The sequence below is a fragment of the Uloborus diversus genome, chromosome 3 (genome assembly GCF_026930045.1).
Source record: "Uloborus diversus isolate 005 chromosome 3, Udiv.v.3.1, whole genome shotgun sequence".
Classification (NCBI taxonomy): Eukaryota; Metazoa; Arthropoda; class Arachnida; order Araneae; family Uloboridae; genus Uloborus; species Uloborus diversus.
The window spans coordinates 10,920,470-10,938,693 of record NC_072733.1 but is presented as its reverse complement, the minus strand read 5'-3'; the positions used below and the strand labels follow the sequence as shown (position 1 = coordinate 10,938,693).

The following is an 18,224-nucleotide window of genomic DNA, read 5'->3' as shown; positions in this document are numbered from 1 at the left end:
CTTTCGTAATACTTTTTGGTTTCTAATCTCTTTCTATATGGGTCAGAATAACCAAAAGACTTTGAAAAATCTTTTCAAATGAATAAAGCGAAAAAATCATACATACGAACAAAAATCACAACACTTTTAGCATTTTCTTCGTTACCACATGCGTTTGTTTTAGTTTTCAATTCCGCCATTAGACAGTGACTGCAGTGCCCCCTATAGTTCGTTGGAGTTGCGAATTGCTTGAGTCTTTCTTTTCAAGTTTTTTTGTTTTTCATTTGAAAAAAGACATTTTAAATGAAATAGAAAATAAGATATACGTCCAAAAAAATCAAGAAAAGGGTAAAATGCTTGCGACTTCCAAGTGAATCCCACCGGAAGGTCAAGTCAAATGACTCAAGGAAAAAAATTGAAAAGCCTATCTCCTCCGTTGAAACGCTGCTCCTACGTCGACTTTCTTCACACTCGTCTAGGAAACTTAAAAAAATCTAAAATCTGACTATTACAAGGCTTAAATTAAACTGTAGTTACCCTCCATGCAACGAAAACTGTTCGGAACAGAACGGACTGCTTTGATTAAATAATTAAATAAATTTTCGGAAAGGAAGCACGGTGGACCGCCATAACTTTGACTATTAAGAAATAAAATCTGAAAATTTGGTGGCATCGGCATAAGGCGCGAGCTCGTGCGTTCTGTTGACTGTTTCGTGTGGCGCAAGGCGGCAAGTCACTCATTTTGTTTTGTTGGGCGCGTGTTATATATTTATTAATTTGAAATCGTGACGATGGATATCAATTCTTTCAGCACAGTTCTTTCGAACATTCTGAGTACTGATAACCAGACTAGAAACAATGCAGAGGTAAATTGTTCAGTGCTATTAACACGTACTATTATGTCATATGTGATCCACACGTTTCGTTTTTGTTAAATTATGAGCACAGCGTTTTCTTTTCAATTTCGGTAGATCTAAATCAGCTTCAATAGTTATTGTTTTTGTTAGTATTATGATTGAAAGTATGGGTGGAGACGATTGAGACTAGACTTCTGTTTTGCTGAAATGTCAAGCTAGTCTTTGTCAATGACGATTTTACGAATCCGCTTTTTGAACCAAAGCATACACCTAGTAGCAGAAATGCTCTGTATTGCTCTGCAACACTTTTGCACAATACTAAAATTAATCTCCTGTTCTCATTTTAATAGATTTATTCATATGCCACTGTTGGTAAGTCCTTAGTAGTTAAATGATTTCTACAATCTTTTTAGTGGAATTTCTCAGCGTCCGAAGTATGCGATCTTTTTGCATCCGTTGTGGAAATCGGGTTCTCCGTTTTTCAAAGCTTTATGCTTTGTTAAGAAGCTGGAAAATAAAATATGCTATGTTTATTTTCATTAAAGGCTTATTTAGCTTAAATTCAAGTTCCTTAGTACACCTAATTTCAAGTGCAAAACTTTTCAAGCCAACTTTTTAATGTAATTTTAGCATTTGATAACCAGAGCGAAATATTCTGATTTAACTACTGGGTCATTTTATGGTGTCTGAAGTTACAATTTGATTCTATTTTTAACTTTTAAATTCAAAATACAGACATACTGATTGATACAGAGAAAATCAAAACTAATCAAGGAGTACGCCAAGGCTGTGGTTTATCCCCACCCCTTTTCAATATTTATATTTATGATATCCTGCATACTTGGAAAGCATTAGTTAATGCTGGTATTAACCTAAATATATCAACCTATGTTAATACATTACTCTTTGCTGGAGATCAGATTATTATCCAATCAAATGAACACGATCTTCGAAAATCCACCTGCATACTCCACAAGATATGCCAAGAATATAATATGAAGATCTCAATCCCGAAAAACTTAAAACAATGGCATTTAAGGGTAAAGAGCCAATTAGAAGTAAAATTGTTATTGATAATAGAATTATTGAACAGGTGAAGCACTTCAACTACCTAGGATGTGACATCACCTTTGACCACGACAATGATGTCCAAAACAAACTACATAGCAGGGTTTCCGCTACGGTCGCATTTTTCGCATAATGCGAAAACACTATCTCAATTGCGAAAATAAAGCAATGCATTTTCGCTTTTTTGCTCAAATAAAAAATAAATTTAAAAAACAAAAGGAGAAATGTACTATCCTAGAGAGGAAGCATGCATGGCGATAATCAACTCAATCTTTTTTAAATCTTAGCTAAGATGTTTAAACTACAATTAAGTTCAATAACTGTTAGTCTATGTCCCCCCAATAACTGCTTTATTAGGAGGAGGGGACAACAACGTTCTAAACAAAAATCGTGTTTTCTTTTTTTATTTTATGTTTTAAAAAAATCGCTGTTGTACTTATTTTTCCAAAGATATCACAGATGAAATGTGAATTTTATTTTCAACTTTAGATGAAACACACTGAGGCATATATAAATATATGAGAATGTGTAACATTTTAGCATTTTGCTAACATTTTTCCATCAATTTTTAGCTTTTATGCTAAAGAACTTTTGAACCCAGCTTAAACCCTGCTACATAGGTTTCAACACTTATGTGGAACCCTTACAAGAACCCTAAAGGGAAAACGAGAAAGGAAACACAACCGAAGTTCTATAAAGTTATGGCAGTGCCAACCTTACTATACGGCTCTGAAATATGGACTTTGAACAGTCAAGAAACTAGTAGAATTCAAGCAGCAGATGAAGTATTTGCGATCACTGAAGAACTGCACTATCCTAGACAAAATAAGGAATGAATCTATTCGAAAGAAATTACAGATATTCAGCCTCAATGAAAAAATTACGGAATAGCGTAACAATTGGAAAAACCATGTTTGACGTATGGCACGAGAGAGACTTCCAAGAGCAGCCGTTTATTACAGACCATGGGGCAAACGAGACTGTAGTAGGCCCAGGAAGCAGTGGGGCGACCAAGAAGCCGGAACAGGCTTTATGCCTAATCCTTGAAGAAGAAAAAAATTCAGCACTGTCTTGAAATTAAATTTTGTTTCTTCTGAAATTAATCAAAAATATCATGATATGATACATCACTGCCACCACACTTGTTTCAAACATCGGAAAATTTTTTTTGTTTGAAATTAAGGGAATAAAAAAATGACTGATTTTACGCAGAAGACATTGAAAAAAGGGACTTATATACAATTTAAGTTCTCTTCAAACTAATTACATAAAATCTAAAAAGATTTCGTCCCCTTAAAATATAGGTTTTAGAATTGATGAAATGAAAAAATATTTTTTATTGAAAAAACAAAAAAATTGAAAGAATAGAAATTATTTAATACCTGTGACTGATGTTAAAGATTTTGTGATTGACGTTATATTTACAACAAAAAATTGCTGCAATTATAAATCATTTCTCCCTAAAAATAAAATTGGCACATGGTTTTGTTTAAAATTGTAAAAATCTGTTTAAACTACAAGAAAAGTACATTTATAAAGGTTTAAAAGTTATGTTTTTAATGTATTTTAAGTTATAAAAAGTCCTCTTTCATTTACTACATCTAGTGCGCTAAGTATTTTATTACTTTCTCATGTGAATAATAAATTTCATCTACATTGTCCGGCTATTTCCATTGTTTTTTTCTTCTTGAATCTTGACACTTACTAACTACTCCTAGTTTTCAATGCCTCTAACTTCTCGTGATCTAATTGTTTTTCATATTCTACAACAGGGTTGGCAAGTTTTTGCTGGGGGCGGAAAAAACCACGGTTTTTACCGCCCGGCAAAAATAGCTTTTTGCCAGTTTTTAACCAAAAGTGGCAAAAATAGATTTTGTGTTAACAACTTACGGACAGTTTTTTTCCTTTTATATAAAAGTAAAAGCATGAAAAGATTTTGATAAAATTTTAATTTAATTATTTTTATAGTTAAAAAAAAAATAAGGTTTAAGTTACTTTTAAAGTTATGGAGTATTTTTACTTCTAAATTTTTAAACATTAACATAAAATTTCAGTTTGTAACATCTAAGACAAATAATTAACTTACAATGAAAATGTAATTAGCCTGTTTATTATAGCATTTTTTACAGAATACTAAATATCTATATAAAGTATACTAAATCAAGATACAACTATAAAATAAAAGAAATACAAGTAATTAAAAAGTAAAATACACATTTCTTTAGATTGAAACATCACTTAAATCATCAGTCTATACCATCTTCATCAAAACCTATTTGTTGTTTAAGCATGGCAATAAACTAGTTTCGTGAGAGAAGCAATTGACAAATGGTTTCGTATTTTTGATTGCACAAAAGAAAAATTTGAGAAATATCTCTTTATTGCAGCAGAACTTGCACCACACATTGAAAGAGTTGCGACTAGTGTGCAGAAATCTTTAGGTACTGTACTGCATGTAAATGCATTATTTCTTTAGTGAGGAAATGTTAATATTTTTTTATATTCAAGTAAATATTCTGTTATTAATTAAATAGCTTAAAAAACTTAGTGGGATAAAAAAAAGTAATTAAATATATGTATATATAATTAGAATTCAATCTTTTTATTAATTTACTAAGCTTAAGTAAACATTCTTTGTTTTAGCATTGAAGGAATTGGCTCATTCTGAAAAAATTGTTTTAGCAAACATTTTAGAATCTTAAGTTTTGCAATCCCAACATTTCTTCTTAATTTTTTTTTCACTTTATAAATTAGAAGTAACTTGGAGAGACATAACTAAAATATTAAAGTGCATTATTTATATTATATTGTCACTATTTCTTGATTAACAATATAATGCTACTTTATTTGCAATTAGGTTTTTGTCGTTTTTTCCATTTTTGCTGGTTTTTTCCATTTTTGCCATGGTTTTTTCCACTGTCCCGGCAAAAATACCTTTTTGCCGGCAAAAAATCCAACCCTGTTCTACAAGAACCCTTTTCTCAGTTGCAGCCAACAATTTTGGAACATGTTCTGCTGGAAGTGATTCCCTCCTTTACTGTAAAAAAAAAAAAAAAAATGTTGCTAAACTCCTGCTGCAGCTTCTGAGTTGGAAAAAAAATATTACTCATACAAAATTCTTTATAACATGACTGCAAGTCGGATGGTGATAGCTCTGAAATTTGCATGAAGCTATGATATTTAGAAATATTTCTGTATGGATGATGCAGCGTTTATTCATAATACATGGAGAACTAGGAGTATCTGTTTGAATAATTTCATGTTCGAAATTTGTTTTGCAATTGCTGTTTTGTTTTTTGAAGATGTAATAAAGAGCGCTTTGAATGCTTAACACATTTTTCCATGGTTTCATTATTTTTAAGAGGGGTAATGCAGCCTGAGACTTCAATGCTTCAATTTTTTTCTACTCTTATCATACTTGCCAACTCTACTCTTTTTAAAGGGAGACTCCTGTTTTTACCATTTTCTCCCCTTATTGCAGTTTTTTCAATCAGTCATAAAAATGTTTACTTTCTTCTCAATAGATGGTGCCCACTTCTAAGTCATCCACCAATGTCAGGGGAAAAGTAGAACTCTATATAGTGCTTAAAAATAAGGACTGAAAACAAATTTCTTCCAAGAGATAGGAATTCTATGACAACTACGTTAGAGAGCGCCAAAATAAGCTTTCAGCACCAACTTTTTAGGTCGATTCTGCACAATTTTTTATCCTAAGTATAGTATGTAGGTATGCCAGAAAAGGGTTAGCTGCTAAGTACTCCATTTTCCTCGTATTTATTTGAATGCTGCGAAACTTCGATTTTTTCTTGGCTGAAAAATCTACTTCCGATTTTTTTCGAAAAATATCAATGCGTTGAGGAATTGGCTTGTTTATAAGGTCAAGATTCACGGTCACCACATGGCACCTGGTTTGAAAAAGTGGTGACGCAAAAAAACATCCTCATTTGCCATCCCCCCCCCCCCTGTTCACTAAGAAAAAAAAGTCTTGGGATGAACAGGAATTGTGCACAAACTCAAGAGGGTGGAAGAAAATAAATCACTTTGGAAGCATAGGCCTGAGGATAAACACATCAAGAAAGATCGTTTTTTGACCAGAACGGCAATACTTTTCATTTACGTGTGAAACATAGACGCCATATTTGGTCACTCACAAGATGGAAGTAGGTAAAGTACTTAAGTGCATAAGTTTGCAAAAACAAATCAGAATTTGATGTTTATTCAAATGCAAATTAATGAAAATAACACAATGTGTTGTAAAGCATTTCATTTATTTATTTTTTATTATTTAAAACAGTTTTCTTGAGAAATGAAAAATTTTGTGTTTAAAATTTCATCATATCCTTATTACATTGGACGCTAATGTGCTAAAAGCAATAACAGTTCAATTAAATTGCTGTGTAATGAGGATTTTGCATTTTATAATCCAGTAGTGTTCGTCATGCTTTTACCTCCCTATATCTCCAATTTTCCCCTTTACCTCAAATGTTTAGTAAGGTCACAGGCGGATTTAGGACTGAGTTCTTGGGGGGGGGGGGGCAGGATTTTTTTTTTTTTTTGGAGCAACATTTTTAATTGCCCTCCCCCCCTTCCATGTTTTTATCTGTTTTCTGTGATGCATAAGACGATTCTTTACTTCTTTATGTGCCGTTTTCATTACTGTGTGTAATCATGCTGTCCTTTTTGAATTGACCTTAAAAGAGAGGGAGCTGGTATTAAGAGAGTGACGCAGGGCTCCCTTTTAAGTGGGATATAGAATATCTCCAATTTTAGGGGGCCTGGGGGTCTCTGGAAGAAATTATATAAAATGGATATAAAATTCTAAATTTTGAAGTCTTATAAGGGTTAATTGGAAATAATAGGCAAATCATTTTTTTAAAAAAGTTTTACGCTTTAAAAGTGCTTTGTGATGCAAGTTAATATTTTAAAAGAAATGGTGCACAGGTTTAGAGAATAGGTATAAAGAGAGTAACATACTACCCATTTGAACAATTATTAATTTATACACTTGATAAGAAATAAAATTGAAGCACACTTTGCTTAGGAATTTCAAAGACTTGTCTAATTATTTTCAAGGTTTGGTTAGTTAGATTGGGTTTTTGGCTCAAGAGCCCTAGTAGGCTATACTGTGCCAATTGTTTTCAGGGATTTTAGAACCAATAATTTGCACTTTCCAGTCTCTGAAATTGAGTAGTAGATTATACAGTTGTACGGTATTGTTCAAACTTTGTAAGAAACGCCTATTTTAAGTTTAAAAGAAAAAATAAACTTTAATTTCTCATTGCAACTTTATTTTTAATTATAAGTAGTGCAGAAAACGAAAAGGAATAGGGGTAGTGTATCATTTTTTTCCCCGGGCTAAATAGATTAACAATATGCAGTAAAAGTAAGATAAAAGCAATCAATACAAAAGAATTTCCAAAATTCTGCGTCCGGGATTAAATAAATAGCAAGATATGAAGCATGTGAGTCACAAAAAAATTTATTTCAAGTAATATGATACGTTACAAACGCGAGAACCATGATTTTTACATTTTTGATGCAAGATGTAGCAAGGAGCTGAATTTGACACATTTTGGCATTCCTCCCCTTACAATTTGTTAGAAATTTTAAAATTTAAGGTTTGTAGCCACACGTTTCCAAATATTCAAGGTTTTCAAGTACTTGAAAATGAAATTAGTTTTTCAAGCACCAGTTTTCCAGTTCAGTTGGCTGATTTATTATGCGGCGAGATAAGTCATGATAAGTTTACTAGATTTTTAAATGGTAAAGCTTTTTAAGGAATGAATCACAATTTTTTTTGAGTTAGCTCTCCACTTCAAAGCAAGGGCCCTAAGCTATAGGCAAATCCGGCCTTGCATGTAATTCACTCTTACCTGCTGATTTTTGTTTGATTTTTTTAATTTTAACGAAAATTCGTCAGTTGTTACAAAAGTAAGGAAAATGGTATTTTCCCTAAGTAAAAAGATTCAATTAATCAGAACGTTCAGATAACTGAAACTTATTCAGTTTGCGATAGTATTTATTTTTCTTTCTCAAAAAAAAAAAAAAAGACAAGCCGAAAATTTTCCAAGCGCATGAAGTACAGTTCTAACTATTAATTTCATATATACGAATTTTTTCCTTTAAAAAATAAAGGAAACACTGTTAGAAAAACATTTCATCAGGTAATAATGCGATCTTACAAGAATTGTGCAAAGCATTCGTGCCGGAAATATATCTCCCTCACTTTTTCTTTTATTCAGACGTTTTCCTTACAACGTATGATTCTGGAAAATCAGAAATTTAGTTTTGAACTGCTAGGGATTGAGAGTCTTATTTTTTTCCCCTAAAAAATTAACCCATTGTTTACAGTGATTTTACATTCTGTTTGTTCAATGGTTGGACAATTTTCCCAGTTTTTTGTTTCATTGTTACATACATTCGTTGAGTATGGTGTTAACTTACATTTGATATTATTTTGCTGTACAAAAACCTTTTAGCTATGTACTTCTTTTGCAATAGCATACATTTCAAATCAGCCAATTTCATTTGAACGTGTGATACTAGAAGGTTCTTCAAAATCTTTCGTTTCTAACAGCATAAAACATCTAGTTTTTGAAATCACGCAAATTGAAAATAAGCATTCTGAAAAGAGAAAACAAATCATAACGAGTAGATCATTCTATTAGCGCAAATTAGGGAGGGGAGGGGGTGGGTCCCAAACGTTAATTATTATAAGTGTTGCAGCTGAATGCATAGCTCGTTTAGCCTATATTTCCATTCATATACTTGCTCAAATGGTTTTCAGTCCAAAATAGTGAATTTAGACCAATTTTCAGTACCCCAGTGACAGCTGTACTATTTGTATTTAATGTTCGGTTTTTTTCCTTTTTTTTTTTCTCCCTTCAGAAAAGAACATTTGCTAGTCTCTTCATTATCATTGAACTATTCAAAAAAAAAATGATTTTTTTTTTGTTATAAGATTTTGGAAGATAAGTTGCTACTATATGAACTCCTCTCAAAACTGGGGGGCATTGCACCCTTTGCCCCCCCTATAAATCCACCCATGCTCTTCTCAACTATAAACAAAAACAAAAAAATAATGATTTTTTTTTTTTTTAAAATTTTTGGAAGATGTGTTGTTACTACATAAAGTCCTCCCAAAACTGGGGGAGCATTGCCCCCCTCTGACCCCCCATAAATCCGCCCATGAGTAAGGTTTCGGGTACTTGGAACAGCTTACCGAATAAGGCTGCAATCTGAAAAGGAGTAAAAAGCTTAAGGAGGGTCATTGATTGTCATTTGGATCTAATAAATTGGCTAGGACCAGTCTAGCAAGGCCCAGTGCCTGTTGTTGGTTATCAACAGGCACTGGCACTATTTCTATGCAGGATATTTTGACTTAATAAACTATTTTAGCATAAAAAATGAATTGTATGCATATCAAATGCTGTCCATATATATATTCAAGTAATTGGGTTCTTAGTTTTAAAAATTACTCCCCCCCCCCCACTCTTTTCCCGATTTGCTCTTTGAAGTTTTCAGGTAATTTTTTATGAACTCACAAATCACAATCGCACCTGAATATTATTGCCTTTCTAAATTTTAATTCTAATTCCAACAATAGCCCATTTGTTCCCAAAAGAAAACTTTTGTCATAATATATGTCAACTTCGTGTGAATCTTTTTTAATTTCGAAATATGGCTCTATGAATCTTATCTTGCACATTTATTGACTATTACAATAGTACGAGATCCAGCTGCAGAATTCTGCACTCATCGAGTATAAAGTCAAAATCAAATTTTAATATTACATTATGATAGGGGTAATGTGTTTTGGCAAGGTTGTCTAGCAAGAAGTGCCTGCAAGTATTTTTTATCAAATTAATATCATTTGAAATTTTGGGGTAAAAATGACGATTTTGGTATTGAAATAAACTATACTCTAATTCCAAAGCAGTATACCTGAAGAACTTGAAGAAAAGTTAAGGTTGTTGTTGCGCAACTGGCCGCTACCTATTCGCAGCCACATGTAAACGGGTACTATTGGTGCACATTTATGCACTCATTAAGTATAGTCATCATTTATATATCAAATTAAAGCTAATTTTTTTCTGAACATGATAAACTAAGGTTGCCTAATTAGATTGCTTGTATTAAGCACGTACATAGGGGGGAGAGCTGACCTCATGTCAGTCTTTAAAGGCGTTGCAGAGCCTGAAAGTTTGAGAACCCTTGTTCTATGTCATTAACTAAAATGATATACAAATACAAATGTGATGACAAGCAACAGGCTCTGGGCCCAGCTAGGCTAGTCCTAGTCAATTAATTAGTCCCCAATGAAGATCAATGGCCCTCTTAAAGCTATCCACTCCCTTGCTCATTACCGCCTCTTCCGGTAAGCTATTCCAAGTGCCCACGACCCTGCTAAAGTAGTAGTTTTTCCTGATTTCCAAGTTAGCCTGAGATTTAAATAGCTTAAAACAATGACCCCTTGTCCTGCTTTCCCCGCAAAAATTTAATCCATTTACATCTTTCATTTTGATAAATTTAAATAACTGAATCATGTCCCCTCTGACTCTCCTTTGCTCCAGGCTGTACATGTTAAGCCTATTAAGTCTGGTATCATAATCTAAATCTGAGAGCCCCCTTACTAATTTAGTTACCCTTCTTTGAACCCTTTCCAATACAAAAATATCTTTCTTCAGATAAGGCGACCAAAACTGAACAGCATACTCCAAATGAGGTCTTACTAAACCCCTATATAAAGGCAGAAGAACTTTCTTAGATTTGTTAGAAATAAATCTATTGATGAACCCAAGCATTTTGTTGGCTTTGTTACTAGCAATACTACACTGTTGACTAAACTTGAAGTCCTGATTATAAAGATACTGTTGACTAAACTTGAAGTCCTGATTATAAAGATACCCAGATCCATAACATTTTCTGCCTGATTTATGACTGAACCCTGTAAACGATATCTCATACGCTTATTTCCATGACCTTAGTGTAGCACTTGACATTTCCCTACATTAACTGCCATACCCCATTTATCTGCCCACTTAGTAATATGATCTAAATCCTCTTGCAGCTGTTTTACTTGTTCTTCATTTTCGACAATCCCCATAACTTTAACATCGTCAGCAAAACAATTCATGCTTCCAGAAATATTTTCTTTGATGTCATTCATAAATATAATAAACAAAAGAGGCCCTAAAACTGATCCCTGAGGAACCCCACTTAAAACATCACTCCAATTAGAATGATTTCCTCTCACAGCTACTCTTTGCTTCCTACCAGTAAGCCAATTCCTAACCCAAAGTAAAGTTTTTCCTCCTATTCCAATGTCGGCTAACTTGCTGAGAATAGCAACATGCAGTACCTTGTCAAAAGCTTTTTGAAAATCAATATAAACAACATCCACACATTTTTTGTTATCTAAAGCTGAGGTAACCTTGTCGTAGAAATGCAATAAATTAGTAGTACAGGATTTACCTTTCCTGAAACCACACTGCAAACTAGTCAACAGACTATTAGTCTCTAAGAACTTCATGATCTTAATTTTGATCAAATGTTTCGAAAATCTTACAAGTCACCGTAGTCAAACTTACAGGTCTATAATTCCCAGCAATACCTTTAGACCCCTTTTTGAAGAGTGGTGTTATGTTAGCCAGCTTCCAGAAATCCCCCCCCCCCCCCCATCATATGGTATGAAAGAAGAAATTTGATGAAAAGACCGGGTTAAGCCAGAATTTTTTTGGGGGGAAAGGCATTTTGAAAACTTCCAAAACATGAGAATTTGGATTCCCCCTCCCCCCATACTGGCACAAAAGGTTTCAGTGTTAACCCTTTATGTTAACATAAAGACTGAACGAAAGAGTTGATAGAATTCACATGACCACTAAAGAGAGAATTATTGATTGATATGTTTGACATTTGACTAGTCTATGTTCATTAGAACAAATCTTCCAACATACGGAACACAAAATTAAAATTGTAGTTTTGGAAATAATTTCATTTCAAAACAATAAAAGTAAAAATTCTTTTACTTAAAAGATTAGCAATAAAGTCACATCTAAAGCAAAATTTATCGTAAAAAAACAATTGTTAATTCGTTGTGAACAAACTGCAGTAAGATGAATTATGTAGGCTGGTCCGTATTTAAAATTTTTTTTTTTTTTGGGGGGGGGGGGGGGGGTCAAAGGGTATGAATTCAGTTTGTTTGAAAGGAAAAGAGCATCGAAATACAAGCTAAACCTCCCCCCCCCCCCATTGATTGCTCAAGTGACGGTTCTGTATGTAAGTAAATTAAAAATTCAGACATTTGGGGTGTAATGAAGATAATCATGCATCCTTCAACAAGAATATTAGTGAACGATGAATAAACTAAAATGGAATTAGTAGCTACGTAATGCAAATCTGAAGCTAAGTCAGCATTATTATAAACAAAAATAAATTTTGATTTTCTAGAGAAGAAAACCCAAGGAAATAAATATTTGGTTATGGAAGCAGTAATGAAAAGTGTTACCAAGGTTTGAAATAATTAGCCTTAGTAAAATCAAACCATAAACGTAAGATGCTAAGACGATAAATCTCCATTTGGTAATGGCATGTTAAGTAGCAGAACATTTATTCTTCACGCAATGATGGACTAAATTTACAACACCAGTTTTCAAGAATTCTAAGTTAAAATCAATATTAGAGGTAATGAAAGGACCAAATATAACCCCCTTTTGTCAAAGAAAGTTTTAAGCAGAAAGTTTAAACATTTTCTTTAGAAGAAAAAAACGTTAGAAAGAGATTTTTTTCTCAAAACACCTAAATTGCCGCTGTGTCAATACTTTATTTTGATTAGTATTTGATAAACATTAGAAAATCCATAATAGGTACCCAGTTGACTACTGGGTAGATCAACAAAACAGTACAGAACCAGTGGTCAATCTGCCATGACCGACTATTGGAAATGAATAAGAATTAAGTACCCAGTAGTCGACCACCCGTCAAAAAACAATTGAGTCGAAGAAGGAGTTTAATTTTCAATTAAAACATAATGTTATATTATCTATTGAAACATAAGTGAAAGCAAATTTACATCTGAACAAAAAAAATAAGTACTTTACATTTAAAGATGATGTGTCTTCTTAAGAAAAAAATAAGCAGAATCGCAAACTAGGATGATGGGCACACCATTTAAAATAAAATGACTCATTACTACTTAATAAAACATACTTACAAGTTCACTCTTGTTGATGATAGTTGTGGACAGGTAAAGGAACGTGAGAATGCATCATATCCGATTTTGAGTTATATATCTATTGATAAGCAATTTTATGTCTTTGTGCCCAACTATTGGAGACTGGCTGACTACTGGAGCACTTACCCTGTATAGAATTTTTTTCCAGCAATTTAAAACTTTGATATATGGAGGTCCGACTGTCGTTCATATTTTGAAATCCCTGAAAAACATCTTAAATTTTTCTTTCTTCCCTTAAGATTGTTTTCTTTAAAGCTGTCACTTCTAAACATACAAGCAAACAATCTGATTTGTTGCTGATATTAAGTAATGCATTTTCATTTTATTTTCATCCTATTGTGTATCTCTGTATTTTGTTTAACAGCTTGTTTAAAGCATGTTTTATATCACTTTTATTTTTGATTTATGTATGTATATGAAGTTTTATAGTCCTTAAATTTTAATAATGTGTTTTTTTAGACCATATATGTTAGAATTCCAATTATTGAAAAAGTTTCCTTATTGGTTACTGTCATTGGAAATGATGGAGCACCACCTGAGGTAAGTCACTTGTATTTTTTGTCCTTTTAAAATCTAGTGATTGTCAACTACAGCTCTGATTTCCCCCACTATGCACAAATGTTGCTTACATACCTAAACCCAATGCTAGCTACCTCCAAAGCAGAGTACTCAACGATGTTCTGCAACTTAAAATCAGTTGACCAAAACTGTTCTGCAAGCATTTTAAAGCATTTTAAGCTCCTTAAACATTTTAAGCTCCAAATTTGTCGCCAAATTTGGATTTTTTTTTAAAATCCGGTTTCAATTTGGCCACAGTTGGTGATATTTAGAGAGTAATTTATTGAATTGCATTAAAATTGCCAATAATGAGAAAATGACATTAAATTGGAGTAAAAGGAATTCATGTGATGCACACATCAGCTCGTTTTTAAGCCAAAATATGGCTGGGAATACAAAACGAATATGTACATTCTGATGGGGATAAAAAGGTTTTTCCCCAAATTTTCCGTTTTTTTCCGAGTGTTTTCATCTTTTATAAAAGACACAATGGCAGCTTTTCCAAATGCCGAAGTAATGGTTGGCATTTTGGATTGTTAAATCAGCAGGATTATGGAAAATAATCTATAAATATTAAGGGTTCCTTTTTTTTATTCCAAAGATTTAAACAAACTTAGAATGCATTTCTCAGCTCTAGAGAGCAATTCAATCACATGTGAAAAATTAAAGAGAAGTTATTCAAAACAGAAGTAAAGAATCTGCAGGTTAGCAAAGGTAAGCTTTCCACGTCAGAGGCAGGGTAAAATATCACTAGACGTTAAATCCCGGTTATCACAAATTTGCCATTTCAACTGCGCTTGAGCGCGGACTTAGCTTTTTGGGCTTTCTATTTCAAGATTTCGTGTTGCTTGTTTATATAATGAATGCGATTAGAATATTTTCACGGCGATTACATGATATATTATATGAAACTACAGATATGAATAACTGATAATCTTTATAATGTAAAGAGAAAAATGACACTTCAATATTTATTTGTTTGGAAACATTTATTTAACATAAACGTAAAACATGTTGTGTACTTCAAAAACGATTGGAATATAAGTACAGATATCCTTCTTTTGCGGATATTTTACGTTAGCCGTAAACAGCTTAGTATTATACATTTTTACACTGCTTGACAATTGCTAAGGAACAATTACGTTTTTTGGAATAGTTAAGAATAGATAATGATTAAAAAAACAGAACGAAATATATAGTTAGTAGGGAGGATTTGCCTTCATTATGAGTACAAAATGATACAGATATTACTGCCTCAATGAAGTAAAAACTTAAAAATAAAAAAATAATCCTACTTAAATAATTTTCCTACAACCACAAAAAAATTATCTAGGTCAGAATGATGGAGACATGAGTACCTTAATATGATGTACGATTACCAGGGACACTAAAGCACAATTTACATCTGTTTTCCATGCTCCCACTAAACATTGAGGAGTTCTTGGGGGGTGTTTTCCTACTCCTCTCTCAATGCGGATTTCAGTTCTTGTACTGTTCTGGGAGGGACGGTTCTTCGCGCAACACGTCTGCCAAGAGCTTCCCAGGCAAGTTCAATTGGATTTGAGTCAGGAATGTAAGCAGGCCACTGTATTCGGAAATTGTTTTCACTTTGAAGTGTGTCTGACACTTCAATGCTCCAATGTGTCCGTGTATCGTCGTCCGTAAAGAGAAAGTCTGGACCTACAGACCCCCCTAAAAAGACGTACATGGTCCAGTATAACATCTCTGCAGTACATTTGCGACGTATCGTTTTCTTATTCAAAAATGTGAAGCGGTGTTCTGCCATTGTGCATGATGCCTGCCCACACCATGACGCCTGGGCCGTACCGATCACGTTGCAAACAAATTTTGCGCATAACGTGTTCCACGCCCTCTCCACAGTAGTTGGTGACCAGAATCACTTGTCACACTGAAATGAGATACCTCAGAGAACATCACTCTAGATCAATTTTGACGATCCCACCAACATGTTTCTTAGACCAGCGGAATCTCTCTCGACGATGGCGTGATTGAACTTGGATGCAACGTATGGGCTTTCATGCATACAAAGCGACATTTACTCGCTGTGAGATGGTTCTTGCAGAAACATGCGTACCGGTAGCGGTTGTTAGATTTGTAGCTATCTGTCCAGGAGTGAAATTTCTGTTCCTTTTTGCCATGAGGGCTACATAGCGATCCTCTGAAGATGTGGTGCTTCTACCACGACCCTCGGCATGCTTTTGCAAAACATTTCCACCTTCAGCGGGCTTTTTTAATCGGGAGATGGCACTTTTTGATACGCCCATTGCAGCAGTCACAGTGCTGACACATTGACCTGCTTCTAGTCGTCCAACCGCTCGTCCACGATCGTAGATACTCAAATGATATCTTGCTGACATTTTACTCTTAAGTATTTCAAGAACCAAACAGAATTTTAGAGAAAAACCTTTTTTAACATCCAGCGCTATTTTTGTTAAAAACCAAACAGCGTGAATTTTTGTACGAATCTTGAGCGTGTATGCACCGTCTTTTATACAGATAACGAGTCTTGGTCTACCACGCCATCTGAACTTTGAATTTATTTCCATTGTCCATGTGGTTGAGGTACAAATTTGCATAAATCACTTGTTCCTTAGCAATTGTCAAGCAGTGTATTTAGTTTGAGGTTTCGGCTTTGTATTTAAAAATTTGGCCCTGAAAAGGGCCTTTGTTTGATAGAATAATCAGATTCCGTTCCAGTTGCCGTCTCATATTCATTAAAAAATTTAAAATGTTTGTAATTAATTTCAGCAAGATTTTTGAAATCAGCTAAGTAAAATATCCACTTCTTAACAAACTAATAAAGTTGCAGGCAAGAACTGAAAATTTACATGTCTTTTTCGCTAACTGCTTGTTGATGAACTTAAATAATCTACATAGAAAAATGAAGACGTGCTTTGAAGAACATGCCTGGTAGTTTTTCATTTGTTATACTGCTTAAAGAATGGTTCTTTTCAATGCCTTTGGTGGTTTGGTGCCCATTATTACCATGGCAAATGTTTGCAGCTATTGTACTAACGTTCTCCTCACTTTTATCAACTTCCGTCATCTTTTCTTTTGAAATAGATGATATATATGGGTCATTCTTCAAAAAGTGTAACTTTTCTGTCGCACGTCTTTTACTGTAAAAACTTTAAGGAACAATGATTTTTAATTTCATCAAAAATATATCTATTTAAACCTGACAACAATTTTTAATAATAATTTTTATTTTATTATATTTTTGGTTCACAACATGTGAATTCTCACCTCCGTAGCATGTCACGCACCTTGTGTGGCTGTTTTTTTTTTTTAATTTTTTTCTAAATTTCCGTGAACAAGGTATTTTTTAATTTTTTTATTTATGAGTACAATAATTGGAATTCAGCTGGGCCGTTTTTTATGGTTACTTCTAGTAGGCAACACTTTCATGTAAGATTGAAAAAAAGAAAACAAAAGGTTTCAAAATTGAAAAATATTCGCATTCAGAAGTTATGTTTTCTGGAGAATGACCCATATACTGGAAGGTCAGTATTTTGACAATTGGGCACGTGGTTTTTATCAGCGAATGAAGAAATCACCAGAGACAGACTATGCGTCTGTCAGAGCATGGTTCTCTTCTTCTAATTATTATTATTAATTTGTGTTCCTGCTAATTTTTTAATCATTCAGAATTATTTGTTAATTACTTTTTTGACCAGTAGCTCTCTGCCATTGCAAACTGAAATCTCATTTACAGCCTTTCATTAGTAATAAAAATATGATGAGATATATTTGAGACAAATCTAATTTCTTTGAAAAATTAAAGAATAGTTGTTTCATTCTTGGTATTTTAAATTACTTTTTTCCCACGCTAAATTCGGCAAATTGCCTTGCTGACTGGCACGCTCCCTATGTAGAGTAACCTTGTTTCCTTGACAAGGGCTGCAATTCGGTTCGCCTAGCTTTCCAAGTTAGACTGGAATGAAGTATAATAGCCTAGGTGAGGAGCGTAAGTCCTTGAAAGCAATCTTTGGCACCCGTCTTGTACTTTTTTTTCCATTTTTTATTTTCAGTAATTGTTTCTTTCCTTGGAAAAGAAAAACATAGATTTAGAGGGGACTGAAGCACAGTCTCCGACTTCACTGAGGGCTAAAAAATTTCTGCCTTTTTTTTTGTTTTTAAGGAGTGGCAAATTAAAGCATAAAGAAATTCCTGCTACTGCAATGCTAGATTCACTGCACAATACTAAATAAGTAACCCTTTCTTAGGATTTTTGTAACCAAACCGTAAGTTCCATGAATTAAATATGTTGAAAGTTATTTAAAATCTTTGCATTTCTTTTCCATTTTCATTTGAAACCATTTACTAAGAAAATGAATGCAGAAATGTTCTATTAATACATTAGAATTCAGTTTTTAATTAATTTAACCAACATGTTTTCTGGAGAATTATTTATTATGCTAATATTTCTTACCTTAGCAGTTTGTTGTTATGAACAGAATTGATGTTCTTGATAAGAAATCTGGCTCTGTAATTATCAAAAATAAGAC

General features: G+C 33.4%; 1 protein-coding gene across 1 annotated transcript in view; it reads left to right on the top strand.

Annotated features, from left to right (window-relative positions):
* The first annotated feature begins 653 nt into the window (after positions 1–653).
* The window catches only part of LOC129219334 (importin-5-like), a 140,280-nt gene continuing 122,709 nt past the window's right edge, over positions 654–18,224 (top strand). Inside the window, exons 1-2 of the mRNA XM_054853694.1 lie at positions 654–845; positions 13,597–13,677. Coding sequence (XP_054709669.1) covers positions 771–845; positions 13,597–13,677 — 156 coding nt within the window. The 5' untranslated portion in view covers positions 654–770. The remainder of the gene's footprint in view (positions 846–13,596; positions 13,678–18,224) is intronic.